The sequence below is a fragment of the Astatotilapia calliptera genome, chromosome 6, assembly GCF_900246225.1.
Source record: "Astatotilapia calliptera chromosome 6, fAstCal1.2, whole genome shotgun sequence".
Classification (NCBI taxonomy): domain Eukaryota; kingdom Metazoa; phylum Chordata; class Actinopteri; order Cichliformes; family Cichlidae; genus Astatotilapia; species Astatotilapia calliptera.
In genome coordinates, this window is record NC_039307.1 from 39,391,302 (window position 1) to 39,415,459 (window position 24,158).

General features: G+C 44.4%; 1 protein-coding gene across 11 annotated transcripts in view; it reads left to right on the top strand.

Annotated features, from left to right (window-relative positions):
• The window catches only part of LOC113024783 (teneurin-3), a 439,740-nt gene that overhangs the window by 100,525 nt on the left and 315,057 nt on the right, over positions 1-24,158 (top strand). For 10 of the 11 annotated variants that reach the window (XM_026172107.1, XM_026172108.1, XM_026172106.1 and 7 more), the window contains one exon: positions 14,179-14,330. The exons of the other annotated variant lie outside the window; for it this stretch is intronic. In XM_026172107.1, coding sequence (XP_026027892.1) covers positions 14,192-14,330 — 139 coding nt within the window. In that variant the 5' untranslated portion in view covers positions 14,179-14,191. The remainder of the gene's footprint in view (positions 1-14,178; positions 14,331-24,158) is intronic. 11 annotated transcript variants of the gene reach the window in all.

A 24,158-nucleotide genomic window follows, 5' to 3' on the forward strand; every position in this document is an offset into this window, starting at 1 on the left:
AGCTCTATGAACCTGGTGCTTATTCCAGTGATGTTAAATCTAATAGTATACAATACAGTCTAAATGTATGTTGTTTTCAGCAGCTTTTGACTAAGTTTGGTCAGGAAATGTTTTTTTCCGTTAATTGGTAGGACCTGGGACCATTTCGTGGCCTTTGCGTTTTTTAATTCCACGCCATTTCCACTGTGTTTAATGGAGTATAGCCAAATTTTCAAACATGTATTTTTTTCCCATTTTATTTTAAAATTTCAGTCTGAGTTTTTTAAATGAGCTTAAATGGCTGAATAAAAGGCATACATCCACTATCGAACCTCGTGGCCGATTTGTGCCCCATTGAAACCCATTATAAACGCTATTTTTCACGCCAGAAAAATTACGGTCAAAGGGATCGTCAGGTTTCCAGCTTAGGTTTCGTTTTGGACTACAGGCCTTAGAGTTGTAATTTTTTTATTTGTCCACCGGGTGGCGCCCTTGCTCCACATGTGACGCCTGCTGGAACATACACATGTTCTCCAGCGGCCTGCTCGAGACAGATACCCGGAAAAGGCAGACTAATTTCCCGCGTACAGCAGCAGCTTGGCCCGCTGCTCGTTCCGGACCATTTTCTGACCTTAGGATCGTTTGAGGGTGCATTAATTTTTTTTAATCAACAGGAAATGACGTATTTGTTTTCACGTGGTAGCGGAAGTGTGTGCTGCAGACACGGGAACCGAACCATATGCTCCGGCGCTGCGCGAAACACACCCGCGGCAGAGGCACTCCTCCCCGGGGGAGCAGAAGCAGCAGCGCCGCCTGGGGACATTTTTGGCTTCTGGAAAAAAAATTAAAACCGGATCGAAATTAATGTTCGTGCCAATCTTTTGTCCATCTAAAGGCCTAATTATAATAACAATAAAATATTACTTCAAATGTTTTTTTTGGAAAATATTTTATGTTTTATGTTTTATGTTTTTGGGGCAAAAAAAGCAGTGCGCTCATGTGACGAAACCGGGATATAAAGGGTTAAAATCCGCGAAATGTAATTAAAACTTGACATGAATATTTCAAGGAGAAGTAGGTCTAAAAGATTGGCTAATTTAAAGTGGAATAAAATATTAATATATAAATTTTTTATAGCACTTTTTGGGCGTGGTCGATAGTGTGCATTTTATGAAATGCGCTCCTGGAAAAAAAATAAAAGGCGATCGAAATGACTGTTGGTGCCAATCTTTAGTCCATCTAAAGGCCTAATTATAATAACAAACAAATATTACTTCAAATGTTTTTTTTGGAAAATATTTAGTTTTTTTGTTTTTTGGGGCTAAAAAAACAGGGCGCTCATGTAATAAAACTGGGATTTAAAGGGTTAAAACAATGAAAATATAATTAAAACTTGACATGGATATTTTAAGCAGAAGTAGTTTTAAAAGATTGACTAATTTAAAGTAGAAAAAAATATTGATATATAACATTTTTAGAGCACTTTTGGGGCGGGACCATTTTTGGTCCCGAGGTTCACGAAAGGATGGGATTTTGAGGTTCTACCAAAGTTAAACTTGACAGGCTGTTTCATCGTTCCTCAACTACAGTCTTTTCATGTTCAGCAGAGCCACCCCGACACATACATGTTATAAATTCATTCAGGAAAGCAAACATTTCCACGGCGCAGGACAGCCGGCCCTTCGAGCTGTGGCTAGCTGAGAGCTAGAGGGACGAGACAGTGATAAACACACGAGGATGGGAAAATAGCAGGAAAGGAAATGTGGAAGTTGGCGGCTGCACGAAGGGAATGAAGGAGTGAAGGAATTTGGAAACAATGGAGTCTTTGTTAACACTGACCTTCCCTCTCTCCCTGCCTACACTACACCTTCAAGCTACCTCCCATCCCTCACTCCAACTGCTCAGGGTATTTGTTTTGGTATTAGGTACTGTATCCACCAGCCAGTCAGATTTCAGATAATATTGCTAAACAGACGCTTGTGGGAAGCAATGACCTTTAGCATGCTCAGTTCACATTTTTAGAGCAGTTGGTTCTCTTTATTGTGTCTTTTTAGTCGTGAATCCTCTTGAAATTTCTTTTTTAAATGTGAATTTAAGAGTCAGTTAATCAAATTATATAACTGTTTATGCTAACGCTTAACAATTAGCATGAGGTTGGATTAAACAAATATAGACACTGAAAAGTCAGAGCTATTCAGCTCCTTTGTGCTTCTCGGCCCTAATTATCATGTAGCACTCTGAGGCAGGCAGTGTGGGACCCAACTGCAGCATTCAGAGAAAAGAATAGATTAAAAGAGGCAGCTTTATTGCTGTACTGAAACTAAATAATTAAAAAAAATCAAGAAAAGAAGAAAACTAGGAGCAAACAACTGGAAAACTACAGGGTGCCCATGAAACTCACAGAAGACTCTGGAAGCAAAGCAAGAGGGGACAACGCAACAGAGAAGACAGGAAGACACAGATTATTTACACAGAGGGAGACTAGAGCAGTGTGGACACAGCTACACAGAAGCTGACTGACGAGACACCATGAAGCAACACTGAACATAATACACACAAGATTATCAAAATAAAACAGGAAGTAATATACACTGGAGCTCAGAATCAGACTTTAGACTGAGCTCAACACTGGGACTGAGGATAAGCAGACGGACTGGGGAGACAAAGGGACAAAGCACAGAGAGAGCAACATGAGAACAAGAAGAGGGCAAAAAACATTGACGGGACTACAAATGTATTCATTAAAAACAAGACAGGGAAAGCAGACAGAGAGACAGAACACAGAGAGATGAGATTTTAAATCTCAATGACATTTTTATCTTGATAAATAAAAGACTAATTAGTTGCAGGTCCAGGTAGCTTTACAGATGGCGCCATACCAAAAGCAATTTTGTAAAAACTTTGTTGTTAAATTTTACTTTTCTATTGGTAGCTTCAAAATATCTATAAAAAGTATTCACTCACCCATCCAAATCATTTGTTCCAATCATATGATTTGACTTCCATGGCCACAGGTGTATAAGACCAAGCACCTAGGTTATGCAGATTGCATAACAAATATTGTGAAAGACTGGGCTGCTGTGAGGAGCTCAGAGACTTCCAGGATGTGCAACAAGTCCAGGCATGAAACTTCCTGGCTGCTAAATATTCCAGTCCGCCGTTGATGGCATCATAACAAACGTGGAACCGATTGGAAACATCAGCAACTCAGCCCCAAAGTGGTAGGCCACGTAAAATCACAGAGTGAGGTCAGCGGATCAGAGTCGCATCGGGTGCACAGTAGCTTCACATCAGCTCGAGAACAGTGCGTAGAGAGCTTCATGGAGTGGGTCATAATGACGGAGCAGCTGGAGATGCTGCCACTGGACTCTGGAGCAGTGGATACGTGTTGCTCGGATGAGCCTTGGTTTGGCAGTTGCCAGGAGAATGGTACTTGTCTTACTGCATTGTGCCAAGTGTAAAGTTTGCTGATGGGGGATTATGATGTGGGCTTGTTTTGCAGGAGTTGGCCCCCTTAGTTCATTTGAAAGGAACTCTTAAATTGACTCCACAGTGTCTAGCCATGCTGAAAAATTAACGCTCCCAGCTTAATGTAGATGGCCCTTCCGGTTCCAACATGACTTCACATCAGTGAACAAAGTGCGGTCCCTAAAGACATGGATGAGCGATTTTAGTGTGGAAGAATGTGACCTTAACCCCACAGAGCCCTGACCTTAACCCGATGGAACACCTTTGGGCTGAATTACAACAGAGACCTCTCATCCAACATCCATGGCTGACTTCACAAACGCACGTCTGGAGGAGTGGTCAAAAATTCCAGAAAGAAGTTTCTAAATGTAAAGTTTAGACATTTTTCTGACAGTCCAGCATTGATTTGTGCCCATTTTAAGAAAAAGAAGTGATGCCTTTCCATTCGTCCATCTGTATTAGGCTGACCTTAAACTGGACACTGAACACACAGGGATTACTGTTATTTCTGTTTACACCCCCACCTCCATCCTCCCCCCACCACACACTCACACACACACACACACACACACACACACACACACACACACACACACACACACAAAATAGCTCTGTCAGTGTTTTTCTCTCACAAGATTGCCATCCTTGCATCTGTCTTTCTGATCCCTTTCTTTTTTTAATCTGAGCAGAGAGGAGGATTAGTTGGAAGGAAGCAAAAGGTAGCAAATGGAGAGAGAAAGAGAGAGATTATCTCTGCAGATTTGCACTCATGAAGTTGAGACTCAATCTAGGACTGACAGGGAGGTAAATATGAAAGAAAGATAAAAGATCGAGATGACGAACAGGAAGGAATGAGAGAATGAAGAAATAGAAACAGGTGGATTATTTAATAACATGGTAAGTTTGACCATTTCTTATAACGTCAAACCAGCTGGGACAGATGGACGTGAAGTGTTAGTCAAGGTGCACACTGATACTAAAACTACAGCTGCACTATAACTTATCGCTTTAACAGAAAAAAGCATCCTCTAAACCAAACCCTTCTTATATTTATAGCCCAGGCTGTTGAAATCAGAGTTTCTACATTAGGTCTTTTATATTTGATCAGTTGACTTTTATGACTTTTATGCTCTGTTTTGACTGTATAAAGTGAATTTTTACACTTCAGTCAGTGGTGCAGGTTATTGCAGTGTGATGCTGGGAACCTAAATATTAAATTAAGAGCAGTATGGCCGATATCAATACCGATACTTTCACCTATAAAGGGAGTATCTGTATTGGAGAACAATGTGTCATGTCATCACTTATGAGCTGTACATTTGCCAGACTCATTTTAATGAACACGAACAGCTGTTGTTTTTAGAGACCTGGAATATAAATGTGCTTGTCTTTAGAGGACTTTGAATCAGCTGCTGTTGTTTACATGTGCTATACAACTGATGTGACGATGAGGTTCATTAAAAAAAGATAAAAATATGTATTTAACACAGTTCAGGATACAGAGGAGCTACATTGATTTGTTTTAAATTGCCCATAGGTGAGACTGTGTGAATGATTGGCTGTCTCTCTGTGTTAGCCCCGCCACAGACTGTCACTGAGGAATTGCAGAAGAGAATGTATGAATGGATGGACAGTGGGAGACTTACTGGACTGAATCCAGTTGTGTTAGTATCAGTCTGATACTGATACCAGTGATGGTATCAGTATTATCGATATTTCGATTGATATGTGCTCCTCTAGTGCAGATCGGACTCAGTGTGCAGGAACTAGAGTGCCTTTATTTACAGAGAGGCAACAAGCAAGACAATAGAACTGTCACGGTTTGCCGGGGCAAGCCGTGTGAATAATAATGGATCCAACTGCAGGCTGCTGAAGTGGAGGGTGAGTTTATTTGCAACTAAAAGGTACAACAGACAGGGTGGCGAGGAACAAAACGGTGAAAACTCTAAACTGGGAAAACTAAATAAAACACTAACCGGAATACAAACGTGACATGCAGGGAGAATGACCAGAGAATCAACACAGAAGGGTGGAAGGGAAATAACACAGCCGAACCAGCAACTACCATGACAGAAGACACAACTTAAATACACCCAGAGAACACAGGGAGATTACACACAGGTAGGGAACACAGCTGGGAGTGATTATCGTGACGAGACTAGGGAGGCAAACTGAAAACACTCACATAAGACGCAGACCTTCACAATAAAACAGGAAACACATACACGCAATGACATAACACACCAACTAAACACAGACTGGGGGACACAGAACATAGGAACATGAACAGAAGAATACAAACACCCAAGGTAACCAAAACCACAGAATACTAATAGACTAAACATAAACACGGAGTCGCAGACTCCGGACCATGACAGGACCCCCCCCTCAAAGGCTGGCTCCAGACAGCCCAACAAAAAACAGCCAGAAAAAACAGAAAACAACCCGACCAGGGCGGGTGGCGGGGGTCCAGGACGGAGGGCCCGGGGCAAAACAAAACAGGAGCACCAGAAGGTCAAAGACAAAAACAAAAACAAAAACACGAGTCCAAAACAAAAAGAAAGGCACACCAGAGCACAGGAAAACAGAGTCCAAAGCAGAAGAGTTCAGGGGGCCGGCCAGGAGGCCGACAGCACAGGAGTCCAAGACAAAAAGAGTTCAGGGGGCAGACCGTGCGGACGGCAACGGCGGCGACGTGGATACAGTTCGGGAGGCCGGCCGTGCGGACGGCAACGGCGGCGACGACAGCGCTGGTCCGGGGGCCGGCCGTGCGGAAGGCAACGGCGGCCACTCAGGCGATGACGGTCCGGGGGCCGGCCGTGCGGAAGGCAACGGCGGCCACTCAGGCGATGGCGGTCCGGGGGCCGGCCGTGCGGAAGGCAACGGCGGCCACTCAGGCGATGGTGATCCGGACCAGGCGAGGATGAAGACTCGGATGAAGCTGGACCAGGCGAGGATGAAGACTCGGATGAAGCTGGACCAGGCGAGGCTGAAGGCTCTGAAGCTGGACCAGGCGAGGCTGATGATGATGATGATGATGAGGCTGCAGCTGGCGATGAGGCTGCAGCTGGCGATGAGGCTGCAGCTGTTGCTGGCTGGACGGGCTCCTCGGGCCCTCCAGCTGACGAAGCAGGAGGCTGGACGGGCTCCTCGGGCCCTCCAGCTGACGAAGCAGGAGGCTGGACGGGCTCCTCGGGCCCTCCAGCTGAAACAGGAGACAAAGGCCGGAGCGGTCCCTCGGACCCTCCAGCGGAGACACGAGACAAAGGCCGGAGCGGTCCCTCGGACCCTCCAGCGGAGACACGAGACAAAGGCCGGAGCGGTCCCTCGGACCCTCCAGCAGAAGCCATCACAAAGCCAGCAGGCATGGAGTCCTCTGGCAGACACGAAGGCAATGGATGCTGTGCTGAGCACTGGCCCTGCTCAGACAGCACTGACACGGAGTTGTTCTCTGAGGGCTGCTCAACCTTCAGGGGTCCAGAATCAGCTGGGGACTGAGACCTAGCCTCTGGGGAAGCCCTGGAGTGCAGAACGGTGCCTGAAGCAGCTAAAGCGCGAGAAACTCCCTGACTGGACCTTAAATTTTCTCCCTGCAAGGAGTGAATGAGTGGAACCAGTAATGCTGGAGCCAGAGCTACGGGTAGCGGGGGCACTGGAGCTACTGGGACCTGCGCGACAGGCGGCACTGGAGCTACTGGGGCCTGCGCTACAGGCGGCACTGGAGCTACTGGGGCCTGCGCGACAGGCGACACTGGAGCTACTGGGGCCTGCGCGACAGGCGACACTGGAGCTACTGGGGCCTGCGCGACAGGCGACACTGGAGCTACTGGGGCCTGCGCGACAGGCGACACTGGAGCTACTGGGGCCTGCGCTACAGGCGGCACTGGAGCTACTGGGGCCTGCGCTACAGGCGGCACTGGAGCTACTGGGGCCTGCGCTACAGGCGGCACTGGAGCTACTGGGGCCTGCGCTACAGGCGGCACTGGAAACTGAGCTGAGGGGGACACTGGAAACTGAGCTGAGGGGGACACTGGAAACTGAGCTGAGGGGGACACTGGAAACTGAACTGAGGGTGGCTGCGAGGGAGCTAACTGAACTGAGGGTGGCTGCGGGGGAGCTAACTGAGCTGGGAGTAGCTGCGGGAGAGCTAACTGAGCTGGGAGTAGCTGCGCAGGCGATACGCAGCTCGCGTTGACATCCGCCACACAAAACACAGCCCCTGAATGAACAGTCACGTTGTCTGGAAAAGACACAGAGTCCTCACTCACCACAGCCGGCGAATTAGAAGTCCGAACGTCCGGCTGTGGGGTGGCGCGACCGCGGCGCGATCGGCGTTTCCTCCCCGCAGAGGGCTCCGACGGGCCTGGAAAAACCGCATCCGATAGGCGAGGCAGACGCGGCTGCTCCGGGGTGGCTGTAGTTTGTTGCTGCAGGACCCAGTTCCCGAGCTTGCGCCGCCTCCCGGGCTTCATACAAGTTGGCCAATAAGTCCAAACATCCTCTGACCTGGCGGAGATAGGGATTTCTGTTGAGGATCGCCTCGATACCATTTATCCCAACGATCCTTGCTCTCGTATTCAAGGTGTGGGTTATCCAGTCGACCAGGCGTTGGACTTGCATCAGATCCCTCTCCCCGGGCAAGTCTGCTGGATCCATGTTGTGGCTGGTTCGTACTGTCACGGTTTGCCGGGGCAAGCCGTGTGAATAATAATGGATCCAACTGCAGGCTGCTGAAGTGGAGGGTGAGTTTATTTGCAACTAAAAGGTACAACAGACAGGGTGGCGAGGAACAAAACGGTGAAAACTCTAAACTGGGAAAACTAAATAAAACACTAACCGGAATACAAACGTGACATGCAGGGAGAATGACCGGAGAATCAACACAGAAGGGTGGAAGGGAAATAACACAGCCGAACCAGCAACTACCATGACAGAAGACACAACTTAAATACACCCAGAGAACACAGGGAGATTACACGCAGGTGGGGAACACAGCTGGGAGTGATTATCGTGACGAGACTAGGGAGGCAAACTGAAAACACTCACATAAGACGCAGACCTTCACAATAAAACAGGAAACACATACACGCAATGACATAGCACACCAACTAAACACAGACTGGGGGACACAGAACATAGGAACATGAACAGAAGAATACAAACACCCAAGGTAACCAAAACCACAGAATACTAATAGACTAAACATAAACACGGAGTCGCAGACTCCGGACCATGACAAGAACGAATGTTAGTGGGTCTGGAAAGAGCTGGTTTCAGTTGAAAACCATGGACGATATTATGGTTAGTGTACTGGTTCTTATATAGCACTTTTCTACTTTACTCTTTTCTAAACTCTCTCCAGATACGGGATGTGAGTTAGGGTTCTCTCTCTGAAACAATGTCTTGTTGGATCCTGTGAAGGTTCTTGGAAGAGATGACTATGTCATCGAGATAAACATCAAGATAAACAAAAATAAACCAGTTCAGATAATCACAAAGAACATTATTCACTAATACGCCCAATACAATATTTTCTATTCACTGTATGTTGCCTCAAAAATCATTAAGCATATGTTATACAGCATTATACTGAATGTATTTGTATAGGCAGCTTGTTATAGGCAGCGAAGGGCTAAATTGCTACACGCCATTATGGAGCCACTACGGATCATATCGACCGTCCCCTCAGCCCTGACCGGTCGCAGCAGATGGCCCCGCCCCTCCCTGAGCCTGCTTCTGCTGGAGGTTTCTTCCTGTTAAAAGGGAGTTTTTCCTTCCCACTGTCACCAAAGTGTTTGCTCATAGGAGGTCATCTGATTGTTGGGGGTCTCTCCGTATTATTGTAGGGTCTTTGGTGGCTGTAGCTCAGGTGGCAGAGCAGGTCAGCCACTAATCAGAAGGTCGGTGGTTCGATCCCAGGCTGCCTCCTGGCTGCATGCCAAATATCCTTGGGCAAGATGCTAACCCCGTGTTTGCCTACTGGTGGTGGTCAGAGGGCCCGGTGGCGCCAGTGTCCGGCAGCCTCGCCTCTGATCCTTCGATAAGTGGAATCACACCTGTGTCTCTGAAGTCTCAGGTTTTCATCAAATGAAAATTGAGGAACATCAGAGTCAGGACCAAAATGTCCTCTGGCTGAATAAGCTGAGTGTGTCAGAGTCACAGAAGTCAGGTTAATAGTATTGAGACTCCCACTAGAGTCACCGAGCCAGTGAAGGCATACAGTAGTGTGTAAGTGTCCTGGAAGTACACTGCCCTGTACTCTATCCACTGAAAAAAGGTTCAATAGTTTCTCAACTGTACATCCACGAACCAAAGCTTAGTTGGTGGTAAAGACCTACAGGCTTTGGACCTAAGTTTTCTCTCAGGACTGCAGTCATTGGACAGCACATGACTCCCAAGATGTGGACACATCACTGCACATCTCTGTGCAAAGAACAATCGTTATATTTAAAAAACTGTTTCATAAACTTTCTATCAAAAAGAAATACATTTCTCATCATGTCATCATGGTCATACAGAGCATATTTGCAATAAAAATTTTATTTAAATGGCTAAAGTGCACAGTTTGAATACTCACCTTGGTAACAGCACTCAAAATGACATGGAAACTGTACAGGATAATATCACAGATCTAAAATTATTAATTATGCTAAAAGTACAGAGACAACATTAACTGAAGGCCTGAGGATTTTATTTATTTCATTTCATTTACTGGGCTAGCAAAAATGCACAACATCTGGACTATTGTTACACTGAATCTTGGGTTTGTTAGCTGCTGACTACAGGGCCTACATCATTGCATCAATATGCATGTTTTAGTGGCTGTGGCTATGTGCAGGAACCAAATCAACATTAGAAAGTCTTTAGTGGAAAAATGTATATCTATATAAAAGCATGGCACATGAGTGTGAATTTTACTGTTGCAGGAGTTAATCTAATCATATTCCCCACCCTACAGTAGCTTCTTTAACTGCTGGAAACATAACTTACAACAGGATACTGGTGCAAGTAAGGAAAATGCGTCTGTGTTAGGAAGCAGAGTAGAGTGTGTGGGCTGTGCCCATAAATAAACTTGTCAAATCTTCTCTGACGATGCTGAACATCGTAGACTCCAATTGATTGGATTATAAGTTCAAAATGTGGAGAAGATGCAGAGGGCGCTACGCTGATTGCTGTACCAATAGGGCAAAAGCTTTTGATTGAGGCAGTCTTCCTCACTGGAAAAACAAAGCTTGTCATCATCATCAGTGGAGAGAGACATCAAGATGAGATTCTGCAACCAGTGGCAATCCCATATCTCCACAGTGTGGGACTGAATTCTATCCTCCAACAACGCTTGCACCAACAGAGCAGGGTTTATCAGGGATTAGCATCAGAATTTGGCAGTGGAGAGGATGGAGTGGCCTGCCCGCAGTGCTGACTTCAACGGCACTGAACACTTGTGGGAATAGCTTGGATGTGCTGTTCAAACAGTGTGATTAACACAACCATACTGACTGACTTGCAATAAATGCTGGTGGAAGAATGTGACGCTGTCCCGCAGCAGTGTCTGAGCAAGCTGGTGACCAGCATGGGGAGCAGGTGCCAGGCTGTTGTGGCTGGTGTCTGGTTTTTCCACATGCTACTGAGGCTCCTGCTTGTTCAATGAACACATTGTTACATTGCCAATATGTCTTGTTCCTTCAGCTTTAAATGATCCAGTCCAATAGACAGCATTAAATAGGAGTCAGTTGCAGAATGAGGCATTTGGCAGAAAGGATTTGGCACGTTCTTCATGGGTGCAATCCACGAAAGCATTTTCCTTACAAATGTTACACTTTTGTAAGGGAAAAAAACAGGTTTATCAACGGTATTCGATTTATTGCCAAGAGGTATTGTTACAGTACAACAAAACTCTGACTGTGTGGCAGGCAAGATTAGAATCCCAGCACAGGACTTTCTACACAGAAACTCTGCTTTATATAGCTGGAAACTGACAGATTAACGAAACATAATGAAGAAACAGCACTATTATTTTTATAGGGACTATCAAAATAAAACAGGAAGTAACAAATTGTGACACTAAGATCAGGACATACAAACCTGACAGAAGTAAACAAGGACCACGGAGACAGGACACAGAGAGATCAGACAGACACGGGGACACGATGGGGAAAAAGAAAGGAATGCAAACACATTCAAGACAAACCAGATGCAGAAACATGGGGAGGTGGGAATCATCTAAAAGTCCAGGAATCAAAATAAGCAATCACTACAACCCAGAATAGAAAAATGCATCAACAAAGACTCAGAAAAGAAGACAGCCAGGAGCTCAAAAAGAGAGAATGATAAAGATCACAAGAACAGCACTCAGTTAAAGGTCTGCACCCTCTCTTTCACTGGAATTTTAAATGTTTATTTATCATTAAAATGCAGAATTTGAAGGACCGTGGTAACATTTCCAAAGCAAGAGACAAAGTGGAAGGACAGTGTAGTCACTGTTCTCGAGGGGGGGCTTTGGGAGAGAACATAAATACCTTCTGTCATTACTTCATGTGCTAAACATGTGAAAAGTACAAAACTAAATTATGTTTAGATGAGAAATCTAAATGAATGATGTTGGTATAAGCACATTCAACAAACTCCTTATTGCTGTTTTTTAAAGTGACGCTCTAATCCCCATTAGGTTTTCTTCATTGTTCACTGAAGCACAGTGTTTTTAATTAACTGTTTAATTACTGATGAAACCTAATCAAACTCTCTTAATTCACTTCTTAACCAAAACAAAACCAGCAAACTGATCATTGCTTTCACTCATTTTCCATCCCTCTTATCTTCTGTTTTACTCGTCTTTCCTCCTTCTTTCCTCCTCTTTTTCTTTCAACATCCGTCTTCATCTCACTAAAGTGAATAAGTGACATTTTTATAACTAAGTGCTTTGTATCGAATGATTGTTTCTTTCATTTCACTGAAAAACTGTACTTATTCTCAGCATTGAGTTCCTTTTGTTTCATCTATCGACAGAAAACGTTCCTCACAATGCTTCTCTTTTTGTTAGCAGTTTCCTTGCGTTTAATAACTGTCCTCTCCCGGGTTATGTGCTCCTCCTCTGTAACGTTAGTTTTTCTGAATGGGTAACAAAGTGGTGGAGTGGTCACCGCACAGCAACAATTATCCAGTTTTAAATTATAGCTGGGGCCTGTCTTTGTGGAGCTTGTATGTTCTTCATTTGCCTGCATGGATTTCTTCTGGCTTCCTCTCATATTCTACTGATAGGTTAATTGCTGATTCTAAACTGCACAGTTTAGTATAGAGTATATAGAATAAGCACTTTATAAATGTATGGTTAAATGTGACTATAAATGCCAGTCCATTTCCACGTCTTTTAATAATCTTTTGTTCTTTTCTCATCTTTGTAATAATGTTTCCTGCATTGTTTCTGGTTATTATTCCTTTTTTCCCCTTTTTTTTTTTGATGAATGAGGTTAAATACTCTTTTACTTTTTAACATTAAGGTTGTGTTCATCCCTGAAAACAGTGACGCACTACAATGACTATGACAGATTTCTAGATTCCTTCTTTTTGATCTTTTGGGTGTTTTTTGTCACACATGCACACTTCATCCTACCCAACATCTTTGATACATTCCAGTCTGGTTATAGACAAAACCACAGCACTGAAACAGCTTTATTGAAAATTACTAATTCTATTTTTATGAGCTATTTTATTCCTGCTTGACTTATCTACAGCTTGATGTTGCTTATCATGTTAATCAGACTACAAAACTGTCTGCCATCACTGGTTCTGCTCTCTAATGGTTTTCTTCATACTTGTCCTTGTATGTCCTCATCTGGACCACTCATGTGTGGAGTCCCCCAGAGTTCAATCCTGGGACCAATTCTGTTTTCTTTATACATTCACCCTCATTAGTCTAATAGATCTCCAATTATTGCTGTGCACATGATTAACAGTTATACTTTTCTGTCAAGCCCAGCCTCCTCAACAGCCTGTGCTGCCTGAGTGAAAGCTTCTCTGCCATTACTAACTGGATGTATTGAAATTTCCTTCATCGTAATTCAGGTAAACTAAGGTTCTAGTGCTCAGTCCAGTTGCTCTAAGGAGGTCAGTTAGTACCGCCTTGCCAAAACCAAAGACATCATGTCCTCTGCTAAAAACCTTGGTATCATTTTTGACCATAAGCTGAATTTTCAAACACATCTCAAAGCTCACCCAGTCTTTTTTCTTCTGCTCAGAAACACTGCAAACCAGTGATCAAGTGCTTCTATACAGATATCTGAAAGTTCCTACGCACCTATGTTTTCTCATTTTGTTGTATTCAAATCTCATGTTAATCTTCCACGAGGAAGCTATTGCTGTAGCCAGATTTGGCTGTATTATTTTTACTATAAACTTTATTACAACTAAAAGTAATATCACTCCAAACGGTGAGTGCCTCCCACCTGGCCCACTCATGATCAGCTGTACAATAACTGAAGCCATGCCAAATTGTATCATCATACCATGATAACTGTCAGGGTTACAGGCCCTTGCAGTACATTAAAGTGTGTTAAAATGGTCACTTTGGAAGTTGCTATATTTTTCCCAGCATTTATGATCCCTGATGATTTCAAGTGCAGGAGCGATTCATATGTGTCTAGGCTGAAAAACACATCTTAGCTGTAATAACAACTTGACACTACGACAATCATGAGCTAAAATCCTGTTTTGTTTTGTTTTTCTTCTGTTTTCCAGAACCATTTTTTCTATGACCAAAATTCTGTATCTTGGGACACAACAGCTGAACTCGCTGTGTTTCTTTGTGATAATCCAGAGGAGAATAGCTGAAGTAGAAGACGAGTCTGACAGTGTCCCATCAGGAGAGGTTGAAAAATCTAAAAACAGATGTAAGTTAAAACATACCACAGTAAAGCAATCACTCTCCTCTCATCTCAGATTTCATAGCAATAGAGCTCCTTGCCTACCAATTAATATGTGTATCTATGCTTTACATTACTGCCATCTTGTAGCCACCGTTGGAGACAGTCACTGAAAGCTGCTCTTCTTTCAGTCTCGTAGAAAACTGCAGCTCTATGTGTTTTGATGGCGTGTGCGTATCCCATTAACACTGAGGATAAACCAGGCCTTTCATGGTAAACTAATGTGAGAGTGCAAGATGGAGAATACAACTCCTTTAGGACAGAAGGGGGTGGCTGCTCTGATGATTTCCAGTTTTATACAACTGACAAGGTAACCAGGTGCAGGATCAGCAGTGCTTTCAGTTTGTCTGAATATAATACATCTAATCAGCTGCTTTGCCAACACTTCACCTTCATTTCTTATTAATGAGACGGACGTATTTCTGCCACCAGAGTCTGGTACTAAAAATGCAGATAATATCAAAATAAGTGATAATAATATATATAAGTGGTAATATCAAAATAAGTAATGATATAACTTTTGTTGCTCCTGTCGCACATGGTGATTTCTTCAAATTATTATCAGGAAACAACAGCCAAGGTAACAATGTGTACATAGCTACTCTGCATCATAGGCACTGACCCTTGGAGTTTAAAGGTCTAGAGACAATATTTTATTACATAAATAGACAGTTTGTACTGCCTCCCTAATTATTAAAATACCCAAGTAGAGGAGTTAATCCATAGCAAAAAAAAAAAGACAGAGTGATATCAAACACATCTAGTTGTTTCTGATTTTTCAATCATCATTAAGGTGAAAGTAGAACTAGAGACGACAGAACATGAATGAAAGATAGAGGAAGACAGAGGGTTAGTGGAGGGTCGTCACTGCGAGCATAATTTGTGAATTCGTGGAAGTACGTAACACCAGTGATCTTAAAATTAATATCTGCATGACTAAACAAAGAAGTGGTAATATACGACTCAGTTGTGTTAAATGAATTGCTCCACGAAGCTCCTTAGTTAGTGTGCCCAGTGTGCATTACAAATATAGACAGTATCTTCATGTTCTCTTATACATAGAGACCTGAAAGACATACGTGTATAAGAACACATTTATATATAATTATCAAAAAACAAAACGGCAACATATCATCTGGATGCTTTATATAATGCATATACAGTGTTGGGAAGGTTACTTTTAAAATGTATCCCACTACAGATTACAAATTACATGCCCCAAAATGTATTTTGTAACGTATTCCATTACGTTACTCAATGAGAGTAACGTATTCTGAATACTTTGGATTACTTAATATATTATCATGCTTTTTACAACTACATGAATGTACTACTGCTGTGTGATTTATTACTATTACTGAAGGTTACTCTCCATACCAACACCAACCAGATGTTTAAATCTTAATATAAATGAGTAACAGTAGGTGGACATTAGGTAAGGCTGCACTTTCTGCAGCGATCTCGTATAGAAAACTATTCGACGCGTATATAAAACAGGTCCGCGGCTCCGAACCGTAGTAAAGGGACCTCTGGCTAATACGTCGGGTTCGTGTCGGGCTCGTAGATGAAAACTAGCTTAACTTTGTTGTCTGGGTCGACTTTGCTAGCAGAGACAGAGAGAGGCGTTGAAAGGCTGCTGCAACGGGACTTATTGTTTCAGAGGTAAACACGAACACAGCGTACAGTCGAGTCTTAATAGCTTACTTACAGCTGGGCTCGTCAGGCACTCTGTTTGGCTGCAGTGGTTATTATTATATTTCAATCAATCTTTATTTATAAAGCACTTTTCATACAGAAATGTAGCACAAAGTGCTTGACATGGTTAAAAGCAGCCCACCCCACCCCACCCTCCAACTCACTCCCCACACTCTCATTAACATAAACATCATGGATACACACACACACACACACACACACACACACACACACACACACACACTTAAAGAGTGAAATTGGGCTGGGCACATATGAGCCAGGTGAGGAAACACTATCACAGGGAACCGTCTGCACCGGGAGCCGGTCACAGACCTCCAGGCTGGGCACACAGCAGGAGGGAGGCACAGGAGCCCCCCAGCCAGGCTGAGAGGACCCAGCAGCCACGGTCGGTCACAGCCCCGGTGCAGAGAGCGCCCTCCGAGGAAACACTGGAGATATGACACAATAAGGTTCAAGGTTCTTTATTTGTCACATGCATAGTTATACAAGTATAACACACAGTGAAATGTAGCCTGACACGCTCCTCGACATGTGCAAAAATTGGGGGGGGGTGTAGAGGAAGAACATTATATATATATATATATATATACATACATATAGTATATACACTGGGTGAATGTGCAGTAGTAGCAGCAAGCAGGTGAATTCTGTACATTAATATGAATAGACATCTGACTATTTTACAGGATAGACAATATAAACATATTTAAAATTAAAGGAATTGAAATGTACATTGTGCCTTGGTTTAGTGTCTGGAAGAGTCCTGACTCAGTCAATTATAGATGATGTGAGAGGGCGGGTGTGTGTGTTTAGGGCACGGATGGCTTGGGGATAGAAGCTCCTCTTGAGTCTCTCTGTCCTTGTCCGGAAGATGCGGAACCTTCTACCAGATTGCAGAAGTTGGAACAGTTTGTTGCCAGGATGGGACGGGTCCTTCAGTATCTGCGCTGCTCTAGTCCGGCATCTCCTGGTGTAGGTGTCCTGAAGCGGGGGGAGAGCAATCCTGCAGCAGCGTTCTGCTGTACGGATCACTCTCTGGAGAGCTTTTTGGTCCTTCACACAGCTGTTCCCGAACCACGATGTCATGTTCTGTGTGAGGATGCTCTCCACAGCGCCTGTATAGAAAATCCTGAGGATCTTTGGAGAGACCCTGAACTTCCTCAGTTGTCGTAGGTGATACAGGCGCTGCCTAGCCTTTTTGGTCTGGACCTGAATGTGGGCAGCCCATGTCAGGTCTGAGGAGATGTGGACACCAAGATACTTGAAGGACTGCACCCTCTCCACTGGAGCTCCATTGATGATAATGGGCTTGTAGTCTCTGTGCTGACCCCTTCTGAAGTCCACCACCAGCTCCTTGGTCTTGCTGACGTTCAGCTGGAGGTGGTTGTCCTGGCACCACGATGCCAGATTCTTCACTTCATCCATGTAGGCCGTCTCATCGTTGTTGGAGATGGCACCCAACACCACTGTGTCGTCAGCAAACTTCACAATGGTGGTGGAGCCATGGGTGGCCACACAGTCTGACGTGTAGAGGGAGTAGAGCAGTGGCGAGAGGACACATCCCTGAGGTGCTCCTGTGTTGATGGTGATGCTGTTGGAGAAGCACCTGCCCACCCTCACCACCTGAGTTCTGCCAGTGAGGAAGTCCAACACCCATGCACACAGACGGCTGTTAAGTCCCAGATCCCTCAGCTTTGTGAACAGTCTGCAGGGCACTATTGTGTTAAATGCTGAACTGTAATCAACAAACAGCATTCGCACATAGTTACCCTGTTTCTTGTCCGCGTGGCTGAGAGTGGTGTGTAGGACGTGGGCGATGGCATCCTCTGTGGATCTGTTGGATCTGTAGGCGAACTGGAGCAGATCTGTGGTGTCTGGGATGGAGGAGGAGATTATGTTCTTCAGCAGCCTCTCAAACACCTTCATTACTACCGAGGTCAGTGCAACTGGCCGGTAATCGTTCAGGGATGAGGGTTTGCTGTTCTTGGGCACAGGGATGATGGTGGATCTTTTGAAGCATGTGGGGACCACAGACTTCGCCAGGGACTCGTTGAAGATGTAAGTGAACACACCTGCTAGCTGGTCAGCACAGCAGCGCAGCAGACGGCCGGTGATGCCGTCTGGCCCCGCCGCTTTCCTTGTGTTCACTCTCCTCAGTGCCGCTCGGACGTCATGCTCCGCGATGCTGGTCACCGGTCTCTCGCTGATGACGTCACTGTCCTCGGTAGTCAGGCGGTAGATAGCATTAGCCGCCTGGCTAACCTCGAAACGGGCGTAGAACCGATTCAGCTCGTTGGTGAATGCAGAGTCGGCGTTGATCAGCGCAGTGTCCCTGGCTTTGTAGTCCGTAATGGTGCGTAGTCCGTGCCACATACTCCGTGTGTCGCCCTGGTGGAAGCTGGACTCCACACGTTCCCGGTACCGGCGTTTGGCATCTCTCACCGCGCGCCGCACGCCGTATGAGGCCGCTTTGTAGGCGCTCATATCGCCAGTGGCGAGACCCGCGTTGTAGGAGGCGGTCCTGGCGTTTACTGCAGTGCGGATCAATCTGTCCATCCACGGTTTCTGGTTTGGGAATGTGGTGACTCTCGCAGTGGGGATAATCTCCTCCGCTAGCATATTGACGAAGCATACTGCTACTTCCGTAAACTCGTTGATGTCGACTGCGCATGCTCTGAACATGTCCCAGTCTACGTCGTTGAGTGCGTCCTGTAGCGTAGCTTCTGATTGGGCAGTCCACCGTTTTACTTCCCTCGTGGTCACGTCTTCCCTCCATATGCTTTGTTTATACTGGGGGATGAGGAAGATGGCGGATATATACAGGGTAAAATGATAAAATAAATAAGAATGGGATACAGTATAAATATAAATAGAGTAAGAAGATAAAAAATGAATAAGAATAAAATCAATAAATATTAGGTAAAACCTAAATTAATAATATAAATAGAATAACAGGATAAATAAGCATAAAATAAATAAACATTAAGTAAAAGCTAAATTAAAAAGGTGGTCTTGAGCCTGTTCTTAAAAACATGTACGTTTCTCTGCGGCCCTGAGATCCTCCGGCAGGCTGTTCCACAGACGAGGACCATACCACTGAAAAGCTGCCTCTCCGTGAGTATGTGTCCTGACTTTAGGGACAATCAAAAGGCCAGTACCAGAGGACCTCAGGGTCCGCGAGGGTTCGTATGGTAAAAGCAGATCTGAGAGATAAGAAGGCCCAAGACCATTAAGACATTTAAAAACCAATAAAAAAAACTTTAAAATCGATCCTGAAACACATGTATCCATACTCACCATAAAAGTTCTGTCAGAGAGACAGGAAGTGAACCAGTTGTGTACAGCACCAGAGAGGCCCACCATGTGTTTCAGTCTGTTTAAAAGAATAGCGTGGTCTACTGTATCAAAGGCTGCGCTTAGATCCAGTAGCACCAGGGCTGAGAGCTTTTGGGCGTCCCAGTTATATCTAAGATCATTTAAAACCTTTAGGAGAGCCGTCTCTGTGCTGTGGTTCACCCTAAATCCAGACTGGGATATCTCCAGGATCTGTCTATCATTGAGAAAATCAGTAATCTGAGTAAAAACAAGTTTTTCTAAGATTTTACTTAAAAATGGTGAGTTGGATACAGGTCTGTAGTTATTAAAATCATTACAGTCCAAATTGCTCTTCTTCAGAAGGGGCCTCACCACCGCCGTTTTAAAGGCAGCAGGAGGACACCCAACTGAAGAGAGCAATTCATCATGTACAAAAGCTCAGCTTCAAAAAATCCATAAAGTGTTTTAAAAAGTGAAGAGGGGATTGGATCTAAAAGACATGTGGTGGGTCTCACTCTGGAGAAAACCTTTTTTTTTTTTTGCTTTTTTTTTTTTTTTTTGCGCTTTTTTTTTTGCTTCACGCCCTGGAGGACGGGGCTGTGGCCCCCCCTCCCCACACCCTCTAGCAGATTATTGCAAGAAGGAACCTTTTAAAAAACAAAAAACAAGCGCGTCCATGCTCACAGGTGTACACACGGGTGATCACACCCACAAACTACACCCTTTTTGGCTCCTACCTCAAAGCACACTGTGTTCTGTTGGTCTTGTGTGCTGCACAGTGGTGTTTAGTGTTTGGTATTTGCTGTCGTATTCCCATGTATCATTGTGGTGTTGTTTGTTCTGTTGCTCTTGTTCTCTTCTGCTTGTTTTCTTTTTTCTTTCTCAGCAGGTGATCCAGGTGATTGATATATGCATTTTTTTCTTCTCTGCCCGTTCTGTTGGTTTTTGTCTTTTGCCCTTCTCCCCCGTCCCTCTTCTCAGCTGTTTCTCTTTCCCTCTTTCTTTCTCCCCTTCTTTCCCCCAGTCAAGTCTGTCCCGTATTCAGTAAGTGAAAATAAAAGAAACAATAAAAGGTGAATCAAATGGACCATTACGGCAAGGCTGGGATGGTCAGTTTGGTAAAGTAAATCTGTTGGGCATCTTTCTTTGCCTTTAGACAACAATTCTGATGGCAAAAGAGCCAAACGGGACAGGCAAAAAGGAAAAAAAAAAAGAGAAAACCTTCTTAAGGTTCTCAGCATTAACCAGGACAAAGCTGTCCAGGGTCTCCTCAGGTACAATCGAGCCCTCAGATGTGTTTAAAATCATATCACGAGAAGATAAAATATCAGATCTGATGGCGCTGACTTACATGCTTCATACATGCTATGCCTGTAACACTCTGCCTATTGCCTTCATATTAAATCATTTTTTGAATAATACTTTTTAAAAATATTTCTTCACGTCACCTTCAGAGGCGACATGGGCCGCGAGATTGAGACACAGACATTAGAGCCTCTTAATGTGTGTTTTGTTTGGGTTTCCACCAGCGTGCAATTACCAAAAATAGAGAGGGCATAGCCGAACATATGAAACAGGAAAAGACTGCTGTGTAATCCCTTTATTTCAAAAAAGTAACTGTATTCTGAATACCACCGTTTCAAACAGTAACTGTAACAGAATACAGTTACTCGTACTTTGTATTTTAAATACGTAACGGTGGTACATGTATTCCGTTACTCCCCAACACTGTGCACACATATCTCTGTTTTTGCGCATCACTTTCACCCTTTGACACTGCAGACTGACGCAGTTATAAGTCATGTAATATGTTTCAGAAAAAGATTTCTTGGGTACATGGAAACTTTGTTTGATTCTTATTTCAATAAGGAGAGAATGAACACAATTTAGTGACAGAGAAATGAATGTATTAATAGCTCCAATGAACAATTCTGCCAGAATGGAGTCCCAGTGGTGATAGGACCCCCCGAAGTCTAAACACTGGTGTTAGCGAAGATGAAGACTGAAGTTTGTATGGAGCTCTGGCTGAGGTGTGTGAGAGGTGGGGATGAGGAGGAGGTGGGTTGCACGAATGAGATCCTGAAAGGGAGAATGACGGAGAGCACCAATTTAAACCACTCAAAGTGGAGGCTGACTGGCTGAAAAAGGGTGGGCAAGAAAATGATTGGACTAGAGTAATGGTGTATTGAGACTGACTGCGACTAGGCTGATAAGCTAGTGTAGTTTAAGCAAAATAGTTGAGTGTGAGAGCCTGCAACAAGGCTGAAAGATTGACATAGGCAGAAATGGCACTCTAAAGCCAGGATTGAATAATCAAGTGAACATGTGTGTGTTTTGTGGAGTGATATGGCTTATGGTAAGGAAGCTGCAGAGGGGTAATTTCACTAAAATTGCTGCAGAATTATCTGTAGATGAACATGAACTTACTGCACAGAATGATCGACCTGAATGGGTCGATGGGGAGCGGCTGGAATGATCGGGCAGAGGCATTGGGCTGAGAATGCAAGCTTGGTAGCACAGACTGGCCGATTTATGCTGTGGTGTAATTGCATTGCACAGTAGGATGTTAACAGAGCCAGTCAGTGTAGTTAGGTTTGACGGCAGCTAGGGGGCGAGACGGGTGGTTGTGAACACAAATGGAATGTTGTGTTGAACAGGCTAAGAATGGCCGAATAAAGAGTTGTTTATGAATCATTGCAGTGGACCTGTGTATAATTAAACAACACAACATGGTGTCAGTCCTTTACTGATCCGTACGACCTCGACTGAATGAACCTGTATCTTTTGGAGCTTGCGGGAAAAAAAGAAAAAAATAGGGGGGAGAACATGTCGGATGAAACTGCACAGTAAGCGGGCCGGATCAAGCACGACATTCAGCATCCAACCACTGGAGCCCATCGACTTTTCAAAGCCACAAGAGTAGTCCAAATGTATACGGAGTTTCCAAAGATTCCACTTTGCCAGTAATTTGAATGTGAGTTCGGAGGAGCACCAAGTCAACACGTTGATTTACTGCATGGGAGACGATGCGGACGATGTGCTTCACGGTCTAAGTTTAACGGTCGAGCAAAGGACAACATATCTGGGGGTACGTGATCGATTCCAGGCTTTTTTCATCGTGACGAAAAAATGTGATTTACGAACGTGCCAAATTCAACATGTGTGGACAGGGAGAAAACGAGACAGTGGATGCTTTTGTGACTGCACTGTATGCACTAGCGGAACACTGCAACTATGGAGTGCTACATGATGAACTGATACGTGACAGGCTTGTTGTTGCTCTCACGGACAAACGGTTGTCAGAACGCATGCAGCTTGACCCAGATTTGATCCTGCAGAGTAATTTACCTACCACTGATGTCTCAGCTTCCATAGACGACCTCTTAGATTCCTTGGCTCCCCAGAAAAGTCGAACCGTTTCTTTCTCTCACTCTGCCCCATGGTATTCATCTGAACTTTACAAACTTAAAGCTCCTGGATGCCGCCTGGAATGTCTCTTCAGGAAAACAGGACTTACTAGTCATATACAACATTATAAAGAAGCTATTTATTATACTAAATCTGCTTACTACACTTTTATTATTGAATCCGCTGAAGGAAGCACTCGCACTTCTACATTGCACAATACTGTTAAACCTCCATTCCGGGAAGAACCCAATGTGTCATAAATGTCTCTGCGCTCCATCCCATTCAAAGCAAGATTGTCGAGCAATTGATGTAAAATGCCACGCATGTGGGAAAAGAGGATATTACAGGCGTGTATGCAGGGCACCCAAAACCGTGCATAAAAGTTGAAGAGGACAAACATGGTTTGTTCACAGGTAGCGTTAAGTGCGAGGGAGAACCGTAGATGGTCACCTTAAGCATAAGTAACAAGAACGCGCCATTTAAAACTGACACAGGTGCTGATGTGACAGTCCTACCCCTTAAAGTGTTTAAGGAACTCTTCAGGCCCAATCATCCTCCCAGTCTCCAAAAACCAACCAAGGCTCTGCTGGGACCTGGGAGGAGTCATTTGGACTTCATTGTTGTCAGCGAGCTTGCACTAGGAAGGGAGAAAAAGAAATATTAGAGGATGTCTTTGTCATCAGACACCTGTACACCGCTCAAAACTTGCTATCCAAAGCCTTAATGAACATTGGGCAGATTGGCTGAACCCAGCATATTCAGCAAGCTGGACGCTAACATGGGGTTCTGGTAAATACCTCTGATGAAAAATTCAGCCAAATACACCACTTTCATCACACCGTTCAGTCGTTTTTACTTCAAGAGACTGCCTTTCGGGATTGCTTCTGCACGAGAGCATTTCCAGAACAGGATGGTCACAGAGGTCACAGATGGTATAGAAGTGGTGGTTTGCCACATGGATGACGTGCTGGTCTGGGGCAGAACACAAGAGGAGCATGACTCTCACCTACACTCTGTACTGGGTAGGATCCAAAGCTGGCATCCCCCTGAACATTGACAAGTGTGACATCGCAAAACAGTGGGTGACATTTTTGGGGCATGTTCTGTCAGCCAGTGGTATCAGCCCTGACCCAAGCAAGACCCAGGGTGTGAGGGAGATGAAGGAGCCACAAAGCGTGAGTGAGTTAAGGAACTTACTGGGAATGGTTAACCAGCTTGGAAAGTTTATCCCATAGCTCACAGAGAGAGACAAACTTCTAAGAGACTTACTTTCTAAGAAAAACTTCAGGAGGTGGGACACAAAACCGCACCGAACCACTGATACATCACAGTATCCAGGGCGGCCATGGCATGGTT